Here is a 17,907-nt window from a genome sequence, read left to right on the forward strand (position 1 = left end):
GTACCGAAAGGCTATAAGTTATAATTTCGAAGATCTCCATTTTGTTATCAACAGGGACTAGAAATCTTCTGTGTTGCTAGGTTTCTACAGAGGGACGGCCTTTTCGCTGGAGAAGTATTACATAGGAGATTATTAAGGTGACTGATGGTTTTTAGTTATTCATCAGACCACAACTTTTTTAGTGGAAAAGGAGATAACACTCACAAAACATGTTTTATTTTGAGAACTGTTACGACCCGGCTCTGAGGCCGCAACCAGAAACGAGAGCAGAGAGGGGATCAGTGCCAAATAGCGCTTAGTTTATTTATAAAAGTTAAACAAAAGAAGGCAAAAGGGTCCATTTCAGCGACCAGCGGTGTAGGAGCATTCCGTCCCCACGGATGGAAGGCGTGTGTAGGTACAGCGGCAGACACAAGGAATTTGAGGAAGGAGGGATATATGGTCGAGCACAACACCGGGCCCAGGTGCAGCTCATCACCTGATGACAACGACGCTGCGTTGGACCAGAACCTGCCAGAATACAACAGCACACAGTACAGCAGCACCACACAGAGGAGTGGAGGGGTCGTCACAGAGCGAGTTACCCCATAATATGAATAAATTTTGATTTTGTCTTTTATTTTGTTGATATCGGTTGTATAATCATAAAATTACACTCAAGGGTGAATTTTACTGTGATTACTGGCAATATGTATAATATTGCTTAAATGTCTGCTAATGTAACAGGAGCAGGCCGACAGACCAGTGACTGAATATGTGTTCCCTCATAGGTTCAATACCAGCAGATCATGGCATTCCTTAAAGAGCTGGACCGTCGGGAGAGAGAGATGCTTTACCGAAAGTGGAGACCGAAAGTGCCAATATCTGGGAAGTAAGTTATTTTAATAGTAATAATAATAATAATGTAATAATCTTAGTAGTTATCTTAAACACTTACGGCTTTTTTATAGTAGGAGCAAACAGTCAATTGACTTTCTCACATTTTTGAATTTCTTTGGTCACAAAAAACTGATTCAGACTCTCATTTAAACAGAGTTTTTCACACTTGTCAGTCACTACACAATGTGTCATTGGGCGTCATGCAGCAACATTCTGCAGAAAAAAGGTAGTAGAAAGAAGAAGAACTTTAGCAACAATGAAAGTGAGGTACCACTAAATGAAATTAAACATAGGAAAAGTATAATTTTCCAGAGCGTCAGTACTGGTGTTACAGACACATCAGAAACACAGCAGTAACACAGCAGTGGCAAAATATACGCGATGCTGTGAATGCCGTGTCAGCAGAGGGACGCACAGTTGCAGAAATTAAAATAAAATGGTTTGATATGAAAATGGAGGCAAAAAAATCGCATTGCTCATGCCAAGCACAGCATGATCACTACTAGGGGAGGACAAGAAGAGTTGAAGATCTCAACAATGGACCAAAGAATTCAGGAAATAATTGGAGAGGTGGCACTGACAGGTAAGTGACTTTAATTTACAATTCTACAATTTCAGTAGTTGAAAGTAGACACTTTCATCCAAAGTGACATTTATATTTATATGATAGAAACAAAAATGCAAGGGATAACATGTTAACTGAAAAACAATCATTTTCAATGTGCCTAAAGAATGGGGGAAAAAAAACAACAACATGTTTGTCCTCCAAAGGTGTTTAGTCGGACACTCCATTTGACAGTGATGAGGTTGCGGTCTTGTCTGAGGCACCCAACGCAGCTGATGAGGAGGATCCGCAGCCGGGTACATCTGGGACTCAAGCCCCCACCAGCCAGGAAACCACACCATTGAGTGTATCGGAGCTGAACGCTCTCGCCACAGTTTCTCCCGGAGGCATGTTGTGTCTGACGCTGCAAAACCAAAATCAGATACTTTCAACACTGCAAGTTCTATCTACAATTTTGATCAGAATGACCTCGGTGCAAGAAAATATAAATGAAAACCTTGAAAGGATGAATGAAACACTCAAAGAAATTCTAAATAAAACAATATGACACTGCGACTGGCTTGTGTGAAATTCCTCTAATTTGTTGTTCACTACCATCTAAAGTTGAAGATTATTCAAGGTCCATATTACTATTTACAGGCTTAACATGCCCACAGGTATTGAAAACAAAATGTTAACTTACCTCATAAGTAGGCAATTAATTGCTGCCGAACGATGATGCCACCTCCATCAGGTGCGCCAGCAGGGTCCTCCATGATTTCCTCCACAGGGGATATCTGCTCTGGCAGTGGTATGCCACGTCTCACCTCCACATTATGCAGGACACAGCAGGCCATAGTCATCAAACATGTTTTCTCTGGAGTGTAGAGGAGCTTTCCACCTGCCGAGTCCAGGCACATCCACCTGGCCTTCAGTACTCCAATTGTGCGCTCCACCACGGAGCCAGTGCGTGCGTGCCTGTGATTGTAAGAGCGCTCCTTCCTGGTCTGGGGGTTCGCCAGGGGAGTCATCAGCCATGGGCTGAGGGCATAATCTTGGTCACCTTTGCAAGAATCAATTAGGCTGAGATTTATAAAGAAAAATAATCAATGTATTTATTTTATTAGGGCCCGAGCACCTAGCGGTGCGAGGACCCTATTGAAATGCAAGGATTTATTATTATTATTGTTATTATTATTATTATTATTATTATTAGGGCCAGAGCACCTAGTGGTGCGAGGACCCTATTGAAATGCAAGGATTTATTATTATTATTATTATTATTATTATTATTATTATTATTATCATTATTAGGGCCCGAGCACCTAGCGGTGCGAGGACCCTATTGAAATGCAAGGATTTTTTATTATTATTATTATTATTAGGGCCAGAGCACCTAGGGGTGCGAGGACCCTATTGAAATGCAAGGATTTATTATTATTATTATTATTATTATTATTAGGGCCCGAGCACCTAGCGGTGCGAGGACCCTATTGAAATGCAAGGATTTTTTATTATTATTATTATTATTATTAGGGCCCGAGCACCTAGCGGTGCGAGGATCCTATTGAAATGCAAGGATTTATTATTATTATTATTATTAGGGCCCGAGCACCTAGCGGTGCGAGGATCCTATTGAAATGCAAGGATTTATTATTATTATTATTATTATTATTATTAGGGCCCGAGCACCTAGCGGTGCGAGGACCCTATTGAAATGCAAGGATTTTTTATTATTATTATTATTATTATTAGGGCCAGAGCACCTAGGGGTGCGAGGACCCTATTGAAATGCAAGGATTTATCATTATTATTTTTTATTAGGGCCCAAGCACCTAGGGGTGCAAGGACCCCATTGAAATGCAAGGATTTTTTATTATTAGGGCCCGAGCACCCAGCGGTGCAAGGACCCTATTGAAATGCAAGGATTTTTTATTAGGGACCTCGGCTGAAGGGCGAGGACCCTCTTGTTCTTGTAGTGTTTATTATTATTATTATTATTATTATTATTATTGTTTCTTTCTTTCTTTCAGCGTACGCGACTTTCAACTGGAATTTGACCCCCTAAACATGCTCGAAAACTCACCAAAATTGGCATGCCTGTCAGGACTGGCGAAAAATTTTATAAACTGATGAAATTAATCTGAAAAGTGCCAAAATGGGCTCTCTAGCGCCACCTAGAAACACAAAAATGGCCGCTGCAGCCAGTAGGAACGTCGTAGGAAGATCAAACCAAAACAGCCTCGTTCGTCTCATCAAGACCTACAAATCACGCGCTCGCACGCATGACCTAACTCCAACAGGAAGTGAGATATTTCCCTTTCAAAATAAGAGTTTTACTCAAAAAAAAATCCTTTAAAAATCAACTAGTCCGACACCGCTTATCGATTCAGCTTCAAACTCGCACATTATTATTCTTCAACGTGTCCTTATCAATTATTGTGCGAACTTTTTCAATCCACGACTGGTTTGGATGTTATGACGCTGCTTCAGGTGATGTGCGCAAAACCTCCTGACAATTTTTGTGCCACCTAGACACACTAAAATGCCCACTGCGACTGGTAGGAACCACTTAGAAAGACCAAACCAAAACTGTCTCGTCATCCTCATAAAGACCTACAAATGTCGCGCTGCAACCCCTGACCTAACTCCAACAGGAAGTGCGCTGTCGGTCTTTGAATGTAAGATGGCGTTTTTCACAAATTCTGTCGATCAAAAATTATTTGCTCCTACACCGTTTATCATAACTGCTTCAAACTTGCACAAATTACAGCTCTACCCCTGCTGAACATTACTTGTGAAGGACTTTGTCATAACTTGAACAGTTTGGATTTTAGAAGCGTTAGAAGGTGCAGGACACAACTCCTCATGATGATCTCTGGAAGAAAAGATGATGGCCAACACACTGTAAACCTGTGATTAAGGTTACATTTTTCAGTCCATAGACATACAAGCTTTATATGTTTGCGTTCAGAACAAATTTATCTATCTGGTGATGTTTTCAGATTGAAGATGGGACCCACGGTTTGGCATCTGGAAGCATTTGTTTGAGAAAGTTTCAAGCCATTCTGCTCTGTGTCTGAGCTGCATGCAGTCCTTAATTAGCATAACAAAGGCTTCACTCTGACAGTCTGTGTGTCAGAGTGAAGTGTGTATGTGTGTGGTCACACACACATGAGGTTTTAAATTACTTTAAAAATGACCTTAAAAGTATTTCCATGTATTTTATCAATTTTATGTCCCTCCCTCTCTCTCTCTCTCTCTCTCTCTCTCTCTCTCTCTCTCTCTCCCCCCTCTGTCCTCTTTCTCCCTTCTCTCCCTCTCTGCATGTTGAGAACTCGGCCGTCTATGTCTGTCTGTCTGTGTTTCTCATACTTCTACTGTTATTATACACATATGATTAGTGTCACATATGTATACAATCAGATATTAATTCAACATATTGTACTATAGTTGCCAGAATTATAATTATAATATTATTACTTTTATTAATGTTGTTGTAAGCTACATTATGTGCAATAACCATTTCGGAGCTGCTATGACAGATTGCCAGTCTGATCCTTGTGCACAGTGTTATTAAAACAAATAAATATAAAAACGACAGAGGTTTGATTTGAGCTGAGGATGAATTTGTGCAGTGTAATATTTGAACGTTAAGACAAAAAGTGATGCTCAAAGAAATGACTGATCTGCAAAAATTCAGTAACTTAAGACAGTCCTGAGTAACAAAGAAATGTGCAGCAGGTTAACTTCTATCACAGCGGTGCCTGGCTGGTGACATGTGAGGTTGTGTTGCTGCTGTAGTGTGAAATGCCTCATGCTGATTTTGTTATCATTACTTATTAGTCAAACTGAGCTTGAAGTCACCTAATGACATGGTCATTAATTAGCATAACAATGGCTTCACTCTGACAGACACAAGCCTGTGTGTGTGTTTGTGTGTGTGATGTTATTTGAATGTAAGGTGACATTTTTCACAGATTCTGTCGAACAAAAATTATTTGCTCCTACACCGTTTATCATAACTGCTTCAAACTTGCACAAATTACAGCTCTACCCCTGCTGAACATTACTTGTGAAGGACTTTGTCATAACTTGAACAGTTTGGATTTAAGAAGCGTTAGAAGGTGCAGGACACAACTCCTCATGATGATCTCTGGAAGAAAAGATGAGGGCCAACACATTGTAAACTTGTGATTAAGGTGACATTTTTCAGTCCATAGACTTACAAGCTTTATATGTTTGCGTTCAGAACCAATTTATCTATCTGGTGATGTTTTCAGATTGAAGATGGGACCCACGGTTTGGAATCTGGAAGGATTTGTTTGAGAAAGTTTCAAGCCATTCTGCTCTGTGTCTGAGCTGCAGCTCTCTCATCAATTAGCATAACAAATGCTTCACTATGACACACTGTCAGAGTGAAGTGTGTGTGGTCACACAGACATGACAGTATAACATTTACCAAACTCATTCCTAAAACTTTGTCATACATTTGTGACACTAATCATATGTGTATAATAACAGTAGAATTATGGCACACACAGACAGACACAGACACACAGAGACTCACAGACAGACAGACACCCACATACACACTCCACTCCCTTTTATTATACACATATGATTAGTGTCACATATGTATACAATCAGATATTAATTCAACATATTGTACACACACTCCACTCCCGGCCCCCCCCCCCCCCCCCCTTTCTCTGTCTCTCTCTCTCTCCCCCCTCTGTCCTCTTTCTCCCTTCTCTCCCTCTCTGCATGTCTAACTCGGCCGTCTATGTGTGTGTGTTATACTTCTACTGTTATTATACACATATGATTATTGTCACATATGTATACTATCAGATATTAATTCAACATATTGTACCACAATTGCTAGAATTATAATTTTAATATTATTCCTTTCATTAATGTTGTTGTAAGCTACTGTCATGATCATCTCTCCTGCATCTCTCTCTGTCTCCCTTCTGTCTCATGGGGTCCTGAGGATAGAGGGATGTTGTATGCTGTAAAGCCCTGTGAGGCAAATTGTGATTTGTGATATTGATTGATTGATTGATCGATATTTGTTTCTTCACTCAACAGCATTCAGTGACAGTATTTCAGTTACAGATGTAGTAAATTTAAAGACTCTGCAATGTTGCACCATTGCTCACTCAGAAATATCAACAAATAATTTGCAATATTAGGCTATAGGAATTATGTTCCATCAGTGTGACTAATAACATCATTGATAGAGATTATTAGTCATTGATAGTACGTCTTTGAAGGGTCATAAAGATTTTTAAAATGTAAACAATAAGACCTACATATTATGAGCATTAAACATTTCAGAGCTGATCTGACAGACTGACAGTCTGGTCCTTGTGCACAGTGTTATTAAAACAAATAAATATAAAAACGACAGAGGTTTGATTTGATCATCACACATGTCAACGTTTCATTAGGTCACATGGCTTATGTCGATAACTTTCAAAATATACGCTCACACCACCTTCATAAGAACCCTTTACAGTTTTTAAAATTGAGTTTGACTTATGATCCTGGCTATTGTGGTACAACATGTGGGAAGTATATATTAATATCTGATAGTATACATATGTGACAATAATCATTTGTGTGTAATAACAGGAGAAGTATGGCACACACAGACAGACACGGACACACACAGAGACACACACAGAGACACACACACACACACACACACACACACACACACACACTCCACTCCCTATCCCCTCTCTCTCTCTCTCTCTCTCTCTCTCTCTCTCTCTCTCTCTCTCTCTCTCTCTCTCTCTCTGCATGTTGAGAACTCGGCCGTCTATGTCTGTCTGTCTGTGTGTCATACTTCTAGTGTTATTATACACATATGATTAGTGTCACATATGTATACAATCAGATTTTAATTCAACATTTGTAGGTCTTAGTATATATTTGTGTCTGTTTGCTGCACTTAGATCCTCAAAGCAGCCAGTACATATCACTCAAGCTTTCACTAGGTCACATGATTTCAAATGAATATGGATGTGTTGTTTGATCATCACACATGTCAAAGTTTCATTAGGTCACATGGCTTGTGTCTACAAGTTTCAAATTATAAGCTCACACCACCTTCATAAGAACCTTGCATTTTTAACCCTGCGGGCCCCCTTATAAAAAATCACACCTGTCCCCTTCGGAACGGTGTGAACAACAGAAAAATATTAAATATTAACATATTTCTCTACATTTTTTTGCTTAAATCTTTTAAGCAACTTGTTCTCAGATTATGCATATCTAATATTCATTACTTTTGAGGATTTCCACAATATATTTGCCATTTTATTTACATGAAGTCACTGTTACTTTAATGAAAAAAAAAACATGAATTAAGATTAACTATATAATAAATGTTGGATGGATTTTTTATTTTATTTACCACAGTCTGTGATATGTGAATGATAAATAACAACACCAATTTTGATGCATTATCATTTTTGGGGGCAGTTTCTATTTTTCAATAAAAATAGACACTGTTCCCCTTCAGGACTTTTTTTTGTCTTTGTTGAAAAACAACCATAAAAATATGATTTTTTTATTTTTTTTTTATTTTTAACTCCTAGTCAGAGTATACATACCAAATATTCATTGTGGGTGTATGTATGAGAGAGAAAGACAGTGAGATATATTATATATATATATATATATATATATATATATATATATATATATATATGTAGAGAGAGAGAGAGAGAGAGACATGGAGAAAAAAAAATAATGTAACCTTAAAGCAACCTGCAGTTCATAATTTGCAAATTTTAGCAACACAATTACACTCACACACACACAGACACATACACACTCCACTCCCTGTCCCCCCTCTCTCTCTCTCTCTGTCTCTCTTTCTCCCCCCTCTCTCCTCTCTCTCCCTTCTCTCCCTCTCTGCTCATCACTAACTGCCGTACTGCATATCAGTAACTCGGCCTCTTCTCCAGAGCCTTTGTGTTCCACTGTCTTGCAGGTTAACTTCTATCACAGCGGTGCCTGGATAGTGTGGTGTGTGTGGTTGTGTTGCTGCTGTGGTGTCAAATGCGTCCTGCTGATTCTGTTATCATTAGTCATTAGTCAAACTGAACTTGAAGTGCCTGTGCTGTCACCTAAGTACGTGGTCATTAATTAGCATAACAATGGCTTCACTCTGACAGACACAGGCCTGTGTGTGTTTGTGTGTGTGTGTTGTTTGATCATCGCACATGTCAAAGTTTCATTAGGTCACATGGCTTACGTCTGCAACTTGAGCTGGGGGACAACGGCGGGGGGCCGAGGTCCCTCCCAACGCTGCTTGCAGCTTTAATTATTATTATTATTATTATTATTATTGTTATTATTATTCCTCCAAATGAATTGCCTTTTTGGGAGGCTTAACATACCCGAAAACTCATGAAACTTTGCACACATCTCAGAACTGGTGAAAAATTTGATATTTTAAGGGTCTTGTGCGCAGGTTCCAAAAAATGGCTCAGTAGCGCCCCCTACAAAAGTTTGTGGAAACAGCCCCTGAAGCTAGTTTAACCTACATGTATGAAACTCGGCACGCTTATGTAACGCCCAGAGACGTACAAAAAAGCCTCTTGGAGGCATGCTCTAAACCCAACAGGAAGTCGGCCATTTTGAATTTACTGTGCATTTTTGGCCATTTCCAGGGGTCATAAATGAACTAGTCCTAGAGATTTCATCCGATTGACTTCAAACCTTGGTCTGTCCCATCCCAAGACCTTGAAGATGAAAAGTTATCAAAAGCTTGAGTTTTCGTCAATGCGTGTGACCATGGGATGGCGTCAAAGTTAGGGGTCTCACCACTAAACAGGAAGTAGTTTATAACTCCAGCATACATGGTCCAATCTTGCCCAAACTTCACAGGATTGATGACAGTCCCGCCCTGAACACATCTACATGTCAATAATTAGAGATAAACATAGCACCCCCTACTGGCAATGGGAAATGTCATGTTTTAGACTTTAATGTACATCTCCTACAGACTTGACCAGATCCACTTCAAACTTGGTGAAAAAAGTCATAAAACGTTGATGATGCTTTATTGTGGAAGCTGTGAGTTTTCGTCGAAGGGCGTGGCCACGGCCTGGCGGCGAACTTTGATGTTTCGCCGTGATGATAAACATTGCTGTAACTTGACTCCACATGGGAATATCTTGCCAAAACTTCACACATATGATGACAGTCCAGCCCTAAACACATCTACAGAGGAATTTTGAATCACCGCCATAGCGCCACCTTCTGGCAACAGAAAGCTATTTTATACATTCTTTGAAAGGAAGGAAGTACTTCTTACCAGGCACTCATCTTTGGAGTCACCTGAAATTTCAGTGCTCTGGTCTATATTTGATGTACACAAACGTGACATATCATTAGTGTCTACGCGCGAGTTGCATAGGGTTTACTTTTGATGTCTCGCCATTAAACAGGAAATTGCTATAAAGTTGGAGTAAATGGTCCGTTGTCCACTAAACTTGACATGATTCATATTTGTCCCACCCTGAACACATTTATATGACAATATTCCATGATAGGTATAGCGCCACCTACTGGTGAAAGAAGTACTTCTAGTGTCTACGTGCGCTGCACAGGGTTTACTTTTGATGTCTCGTCATGAAACAGGAAATTGCTATAAATTTGGAGTAAATGGTCCGTTGTCCACCAAACTTGACATGATTCATATTTGTCCTACCTTGAGCACATTTATATGACAATATTCTGTGATAGTCATAGCGCCACCTAGTGGTGAAAGGAAGTGTTTCTTACCAGACACTTATCTTTGGATTAACCTGAATTTTTAGTGTGTATTTGATGTACACAAATATGACATATCAGTAGTGTCTATACGTGCTGCAGAGGGTTTAATTTTGAGGTCTTGCCATGAAACAGGAAATTGCTATATTGTTGCCGTAAATGTTCTGATCTCCATCAAACTTCAGATGATTCATATTAGTCCTGCCCTGAAACCATTTATATGACCATATTTCCTGATGCTCATAGTGCTACCTAGTGGTGACAGGAAGTAGGTCTCAAACACTTAGCTTTTGATTTATCTGAAAGTTAAATGCTGTGGTGTATATTTGATGTATAAAAACATGATGTATTATTTATAATAATATTAATAATATAATTACTGCACTCTCCAACTCCCTCTAGTGGAAAGAGGAAGTGATACAAAATGTGAAATATGTCATTCCAGCACTGTATCAGGGATATGCCAAGTCACTCCTGCATGCGATGTCTAACTTTGACAGAAATGAACTGACACTTCAGAAGACGTCCTGCCAGCCCCCCCCCCCATAGAATCAGCCACCCATCTGCACCCACTTGAGCCAGTCGCCTTCCTACAGAAGTATTCTGTAGCACAAAGGAGTTGTGAGCTCCCCCTGGCCAACGGGCCACAACATTTATAATTTTGCAGTTTGCATCGGATATTATTTGTACATTGATTGAATGGAAGTTATCTTTTAAAATATGGAAATGGATCTGGAGAGGGGGCTTTTATCCGTACATGTGTACAGTCTATGGCACCTATAACATTTGGCAGTCCGGCTATGGCAAAAAAGACATTCTTCACAATAACCTTTTGGTCAGGTTGGTCAGAAGGAAATGTATTGTGGCATATTTGAAATGATGGACTTCAACATTCTGGAATGATCCGGTGGCCAAAACTCCAAGTGTGCTGAGTAGCTGAAGGTGTGGAGGCACAGGATTTGACCAGCATGTGTTTCGCACAAGTTTTGGCTCCAGAGTGTTGCACAAATCCAGAAGTATAATGTGTGGTAATCTGAATTGGCTGAGCAGCCATTCATCTGTCTCTGCAAAAAGATCGGCATGATCTCTAAAAACATGCTCTCTGGGTAAAGCCTGGTTGGCCAAAGCAGCAGCAGGTAAGTCATTTTTCAGGTGTGGAACTCGTGAGATAATCCCAGGGTATTTATAGTCTTGACTGGGTTCAATTAACCAATAGGATTTTTGAATTAAATAATAAACCATTAAAAGTCAGTTAAAGCATATAATAATCTACATTATATTATATAATCTGTTTTCTTATGTTCCTTAAATTAAAAAAAGAAACATATGTTTCCATGCATTTGACAAGTAATTTTTGAGCTGTGTAAACAGGATGATTTTCTCTTACCTTGGTAAGAGTGCTCTCAACCACTCGTAAATTTTTTTCTTACCTGAGAAAAGAGCAAAAATAATAAAACATTGGTCAATCCCAAAAGTCAATGGGTACCAACAAAATAAGAGAAGATCCGTTTGTAAACCGTTTCTTGCATGAGGCCCATTGTGTCATAAACCTCTGAATCCTCGGATTTGAGCCTGTTAAATTGTTTCTCCCTGCAGCTGCCGGCAGTGGTGGATGTTTGCCATCCAGGCCAACCTTAGTGAAATCAGGGAGCAGCGGCGGCGAGGCAGCTGGGACTTTGCCCTGCAGCGGGCACGAGATGCCCAGACCTACACCAGCCTCTACTTCAGAAGGCTCAAAGGAGTCCCACTGAGTCCTCAGGAAGAGGTACTGCACTGTAACACAGACATGATGTGTCAACAAAAATTGAAGTTATATTGTTTATATCCTTAAATAGAACCTAATGTCCACTCTGAACAATGAAGTTATATTGCTGTTCATGTTCTTTTTTATTGTACTGATAGAACTCATAAAATGATCAGACTTAACAATGTCACAAATGTTTTAAAGAGGATGAGCTTTTGTATGGAATTAGATAGATCCAAGAAGGGTTCCATATTCCAGGAAATTCCTCATCTTTTTATTAAACTCATATTGAGAGTCTGTAGGAAAAGAGGATGTATTGTATGTAGCGCACAGCTCACGCCACCAGTCTCACGGTGTGAGATGTGCACCAGTGTTAATTTCGTTGATGAAAACTATGACAAAATGATTGGTCAACAACCTTTTTTCCATGATCAAAAGAAGATTGTCCCTAAGTAGGCCCCAGTAGGTACCCAGTTATTTGGGATCTTTGTTTCTTTACTCAGTGTGCTGCGATGCACCCTGAATCAAAAGCCAGTGTGGAATTTTGGGATGTTGTACTTTTAAACGCACTTTCAACCACATATCACTTAACCGATATTTATCTTTCTCACTCAGAGTGAGCTGGAGCGAGTGGAGGAGGAGCAGACATTGGAGGAGCTTCAGAGTCTCAGAGAAATTGTCCACGACTGGTTTCGAAAGCAGCAAGAGATTGCAGAGGTAAGCTCTGATGATTCATCAATGTGTTCAGCGGTATATAGAATCTAAAAGAAAATGCAAAAATCATCTTTGTGGCCCCTCTGCCTTAGGTTATACTCCTATTAACAGCACTTAGCCTCTTAGCTTACAACTTTGTCTGGAAGCGCTGTGAAACACGACAATTTTCCGTGCTGCCCACGTGCTTTCGGTGCTCATGTTGACCAACTGGATGTCACACTGGACGAGGCATGGCGCCAAGCACCCTGCCCATTTTGCGATCTGCAGTGATAGTTTTGGTGTCTGGTCTATTTTTTCCACAAGCTGTGAGCATATCTGATAAGAAAACACACTGACAATCTATTTTGAACAATATTAAGGATATACAGTGGTGGAAAAAAAATTTCAGACACCCCATGCATTTGTGAAATATTGCATTAAGAATCACTCTTAGGTCTTCAAGTGCAATTTCTTTTAGTACAATCACAGCCAAAATACTAAATAAATCCTAAAAAAGCCATTAAAAACTTAAAATTGATTGGTTCCATAAAAATACATAAGAAATTTTGAGTATTGGGTCATTTTGGTACCAGTGATGAAGGTCGTTCTTTTTATTAAAAGACACAATTTTTGTTGCCAAGCTTCGTGTCTACATAAAGCCAGCACATTTGAAAGTTCTTCAGACACAAAAATGGCTAAAACAAGGAACCTAACGCAGGAAACACGCCTGAAGATAAAGATTCTCAGCCAGGAAGGGTACAGCTGCCGCCAGATAGCCAGGAAGTGCAGATGCAGTCCTTCAGCAGTTGGATACACTGCAGAAATACAGACGAACCAACAGCTTGGAAGACAAACCAAGATCTGGGCGTCCAAGGGTTTCTTCAGCAAGAAATGACCGCATCCTGATCCGCATGTGCAGGCAAAACCGCCGAATGACATCGTAGGAGCTTCAGCAGCAGTGGTCAAACCAAACTGGTGTCCAGTGTTCCACCCGCACTGTACGTGGCCGACTTTTAGATCATGGCTTAAGGTCCTACAAGGCTGTCAAGAAGCCCCTGATCAATGAGAGACAGAGGTTAGCCCGGTGTCGTTGGGCCCAGGCACACAAGAACTGGACAGCCAGGAAACGGAAGAAGATTTTGTGGTCAGATGAGTCCAGTTTCCAGCTTTATCTTCCTCCTACTAATGTGAGGGTACGCAGAAGGCCAGGCGAAGCATTATCTCCAGCATGTACAGTACCTACTGTCAAGCATGGTGGAGGCAGTATCATGGTTTGGGGATGCATGAGTGCTGCTGGTGTTGGTCATCTCACTGTCTGTGATGGCACATTGAACTCTACCAAGTATTGTGCCATTCTCGAAACCCACATGCTCCCTTCTGCGTGTGCACTGTTCCGTCGAGGTAAAAACTGGATGTTTCAACAAGATAATGCCCCTTGCCACACATCCAAGGCCAGTAGAACTTGGCTGCAGGAGCACAGTATCCAGGTCTTAGAGTGGCCAGCTCAATCCCCGGACATGAGCCCCATTGAAAATCTGTGGTGGATTATCAAAAGGTCTGTTTCAAAGCATAAACCAAAGAATTTAGAAGAATTAAAAGCAGTAATTCAAGAAGAATGGGGTAAGATTACCCCTCAACAGTGTGAAAGGCTCGTGGGGAACATGCCAGCCAGGATTAGAGCTCTACTACGTGCCAATGGCAGGACTACTAAATATTAATTTGATGATGTGATGGTTTATTTATTTTTTGTTAAGTTTTGAACACATTCTCTGTTATTTGTTGACTTTGATATCAACAATGTTGAGAACTGACATATTGAAACTGTCTGAGCTATCAGAATCGGCCAACATGCTTTTTCTTATTTTGCACAAATAATGACAATTACATACATTAATAAGAATTCTATTTCATGTCTCCATCTGCCAATGGGACAACATGATAAGAGTATGCATGCATAATACGATGTTAATTCCACTGCAGAAGAGACTTGATGATCACTAACATGGGAAATATCGGTATTGTTTATCGGCCAAATAAGTTGTCATATATTGGCATATCAGATATCAGCAAAAAAATCCAATACTGTACATCCCCACTACCAAATGTGTATTTGTTATAGTTTCAACCTGTGTTCCTCCTGTCTGTTCTTGCAGAATGTGCGAGAGCCCAGCAGTGACCCCCAGCCCTGTTTACCCACCACATCTATTCCTAAGAGTGGGAGCTCAGGAATGATCCAGTACCTGCAGTCTTGGTTCCCGGGCTGGGGAGGTTGGTATGGAGATACCCAGGACCCAGACAGGCCTGCAGAGCTCCTGCCGAGTCCATCCTCCTGGGATATTCTAGGTGAGAGACTGACTCCTGTCTGGTGCCAGAGAAGAGCTGACAACATTTAGCTTTCTATCTTCAATCTGTTACAAACTCCAGCAGAGGTTACTAACACAAAATTGGTTTGATTAGCATTACATATTCTGTTACATTAGAAAATTAGTGGAATAAGTCTAGACTCCTGTATGACAAGCTGGAGTTTTGTGTTTTATATTATCTGGTAGTGTTGGCTGTAGTGCCAGGCAAAGAAATTATGATATGGAGGAATTCTGGCTGCTGACTCAGATGATATAATGTTCCTCCAGCAGAGACAGAAGACTTGTTCGACCCATTGGAGGATTCTCACACTCTGAACACGTTCACCAGGCGAGATCACCTGTTTGCCCGGCTGGAGTTCTTACTGGAGAAGGGTGGAGTCACACTCTTCCATCAGGACAGGAGGGGGGACACGCTGCATGAAAGTGGGGTCATCCAGTTGGAATTCTCAGGTACACAGGAGCAGTGTTTGGAGAGATGGAAACACGTTTCAATTTCTTATCTGAGGCAGCCGCCTCTCTGTCTGTAGTTGCCACTTTGTAACCTTGCTCAGTATCCTGCCCATAGCATCTGATTGGTTACACATAACAAGTAACAGCCTATCAACACTGTAGGCTGCTGTAGCTCTGACGAGCAAAAAGGAACACAGAACCTTTTCGTGGATGCACAAAGCATCTCCTGCACTATTTTTCAGGCTAGCAGATAGAGAGACAGAGCAGGGATGCACTACTACATATGATGTATCAAATTAAGTTGCACTTGGGATAATTCTCAGAATATTTTCGGGTCTTCTGTCATTTGGGCTTGTCTGTAGCTGAGTCAGCAGCAGTTGTAGCATAGCTAGGTACATTAGCCTCCCCCTCTGCACTTTCATCTGTGGCTTCTGAGGTGGATGGTGTGTCAGAGTCTCTTTGCTCAAAGAGTTACAAAACAGTCCACTGTGGCTCACAAGAATGCCCATACACATGGAATAATGATACAACTAACTAGCCAATATGTTTCAGTAGTAGACAACTGTTGACCAACTACATCACCTCACCATAATGTAGCGATGCACAACAATATCAGCAGTCCATCTGTATTGGCTGATGTCTGCTTTAAAATGAACTATGGGAATCAGCCAACACGCTTTTACTTATTTTGCACAATAAATGAATATTACATACATTGAAAAGTATCGTATTTTATGTCTTGATCTGCTGGTGGGTCATCACAATAAGTGTATGCATGCATAGTATGATGTTAATTCCACTACAGAAGAGACTTGATGATTACTAAAATTAGGCGGAGAAAAAAGTGGATATATCAAATAAGTTGTTATATATCAGCACATCAATTATGGGCCAAAAATGCAATATCGTGCATTCCTACCATTAATTGTTGCACAGTTATTTAGCGTTGCCTAGCATACATGAGTGCACAAGGATTCATGGGTAACGCTTATCATTTATGTGTACGGTAAATTAGGGATGGGCAATATGGCCAGAAATTGATATCTTGGTATTTTCAGGCTGAATGGTGACGCACGATATATGTCTTTGTATTTTCTATGAAATGGGCTACTTGTTCAGTTGCAAGTCAAAGCCACGTGATATGTCACAAGCACTTTAATAAAAACAGTCTGTAATCAAAATAAAATGCAAGGACAGTGATTTTTTTCCCTGTTTGAAAATATACAGCTGCACGGCACTTCTGGTTTTGTGGCCGTGAGGGTAGCAGAATATTAATGAATTCGGATGGAAAATTTTAATTAGATTGTTGGGGTCAACACATTAGGCTTCACACGGAGGCACCAAATATGTCGGGGTCAACACGTTAGGCTTCACACGCAGGCACCAAATATGTTGGGATTTAATTGGCTATCGGAAATAATTAATAATTATTATTAATAATTAATAATTATGTTAAATAATGTGACTTAATTAACATTAAATCACCTTGTGGGGCACCATTCCCGTAAAGGGAAAAATGATAGCCAGTTAAAGATATCAGTCTCATAAAATAGGCTAAACTATTAATTTTGAGTTTTGATTAATAATTAAATTAATGACAACAACCAAAATTAATGGTAATGCCTGAAGGATTTCGGAGTTCTTGATGCAGCAGAGGTTGACTATTCATCTACTCTTGTGCAACATTAAACAGACAGCAGGCATGATTCCAAAGAATTATATTTATTCACAAACTAGCAAAGCAAACCAAAACACACAAATTCTAACTTACTATATACAAGCTTGGTGTGTATGTGTGTGTGTGTGTGTGTGAGTGAGAGAGAGAGAGAAAGAAGAGAAAGACAAAGGCGGGTGTGGTGATCAAGGAGCCGTTTGGCCTACAAAACAAAATGGCTGACAACAGAAAACTACCAAAATGGCCAAATCAAGGCTTGCTTCAGGGGGAGGTGTTTGTCTGACCATGTGGTCAGGACAAAGACAAAGGAAAAGAAGCGGGAACTTTGAGATGCCTGTTTGGATGTAGCTCTGTTGAAAGCCTATTTGTTAATGAGTCTATGTCAATGGGATTTGTGTTGCAAACGGTCTGGATTAGTGCAGAGATTGTTTAGTTGTGTGCAAGAATCTGTTTGTGAACAGTATTAGCAAACCAAACACTTAGTTTTGGCAAAGCCAGCTAATCAATGACCTAACTGCAATCTATCACAACAATAACTCAGTGAACAGCATTAAATCACATACAACAAGTTAAACAGTCTTGCTTAGCCTGTAAAGCTGTGATAAGCTATGCCCAGTTGTTACATTACTGATCCTTGAGTGGATGGGAGAAAGAGTCACTTGGTGGTGTGCTGCTTTGTTAGCCGGCAGAAGAAGGCTGGGGAGGTGTGGTTTCAGGTGCAGTCTTTGTTGGGTCCTTTGTTCCAAAGGTGAAACTCCGAGGA

The 17,907-nt window shown here is 40.3% G+C and overlaps 2 protein-coding genes across 7 annotated transcripts in view; one reads left to right on the forward strand and one right to left on the reverse strand.

Annotated features, from left to right (window-relative positions):
- The window catches only part of vps13d (vacuolar protein sorting 13 homolog D), a 396,056-nt gene that overhangs the window by 187,909 nt on the left and 190,240 nt on the right, over positions 1–17,907 (forward strand). For 5 of the 6 annotated variants that reach the window (XM_049581624.1, XM_049581623.1, XM_049581628.1 and 2 more), the window contains exons 9-13: positions 771–871; positions 11,816–11,984; positions 12,579–12,680; positions 14,810–14,999; positions 15,287–15,469. In XM_049581624.1, coding sequence (XP_049437581.1) covers positions 771–871; positions 11,816–11,984; positions 12,579–12,680; positions 14,810–14,999; positions 15,287–15,469 — 745 coding nt within the window. The remainder of the gene's footprint in view (positions 1–770; positions 872–11,815; positions 11,985–12,578; positions 12,681–14,809; positions 15,000–15,286; positions 15,470–17,907) is intronic. The other variant, XM_049581627.1, reaches the window with a different exon arrangement.
- LOC125892003 (immunoglobulin superfamily member 21-like) overlaps positions 1–17,907 on the reverse strand; it is a 437,371-nt gene that overhangs the window by 74,532 nt on the left and 344,932 nt on the right. The window lies entirely within an intron of this gene.

This window comes from Epinephelus fuscoguttatus, linkage group LG7 (assembly GCF_011397635.1).
Source record: "Epinephelus fuscoguttatus linkage group LG7, E.fuscoguttatus.final_Chr_v1".
Classification (NCBI taxonomy): domain Eukaryota; kingdom Metazoa; phylum Chordata; class Actinopteri; order Perciformes; family Serranidae; genus Epinephelus; species Epinephelus fuscoguttatus.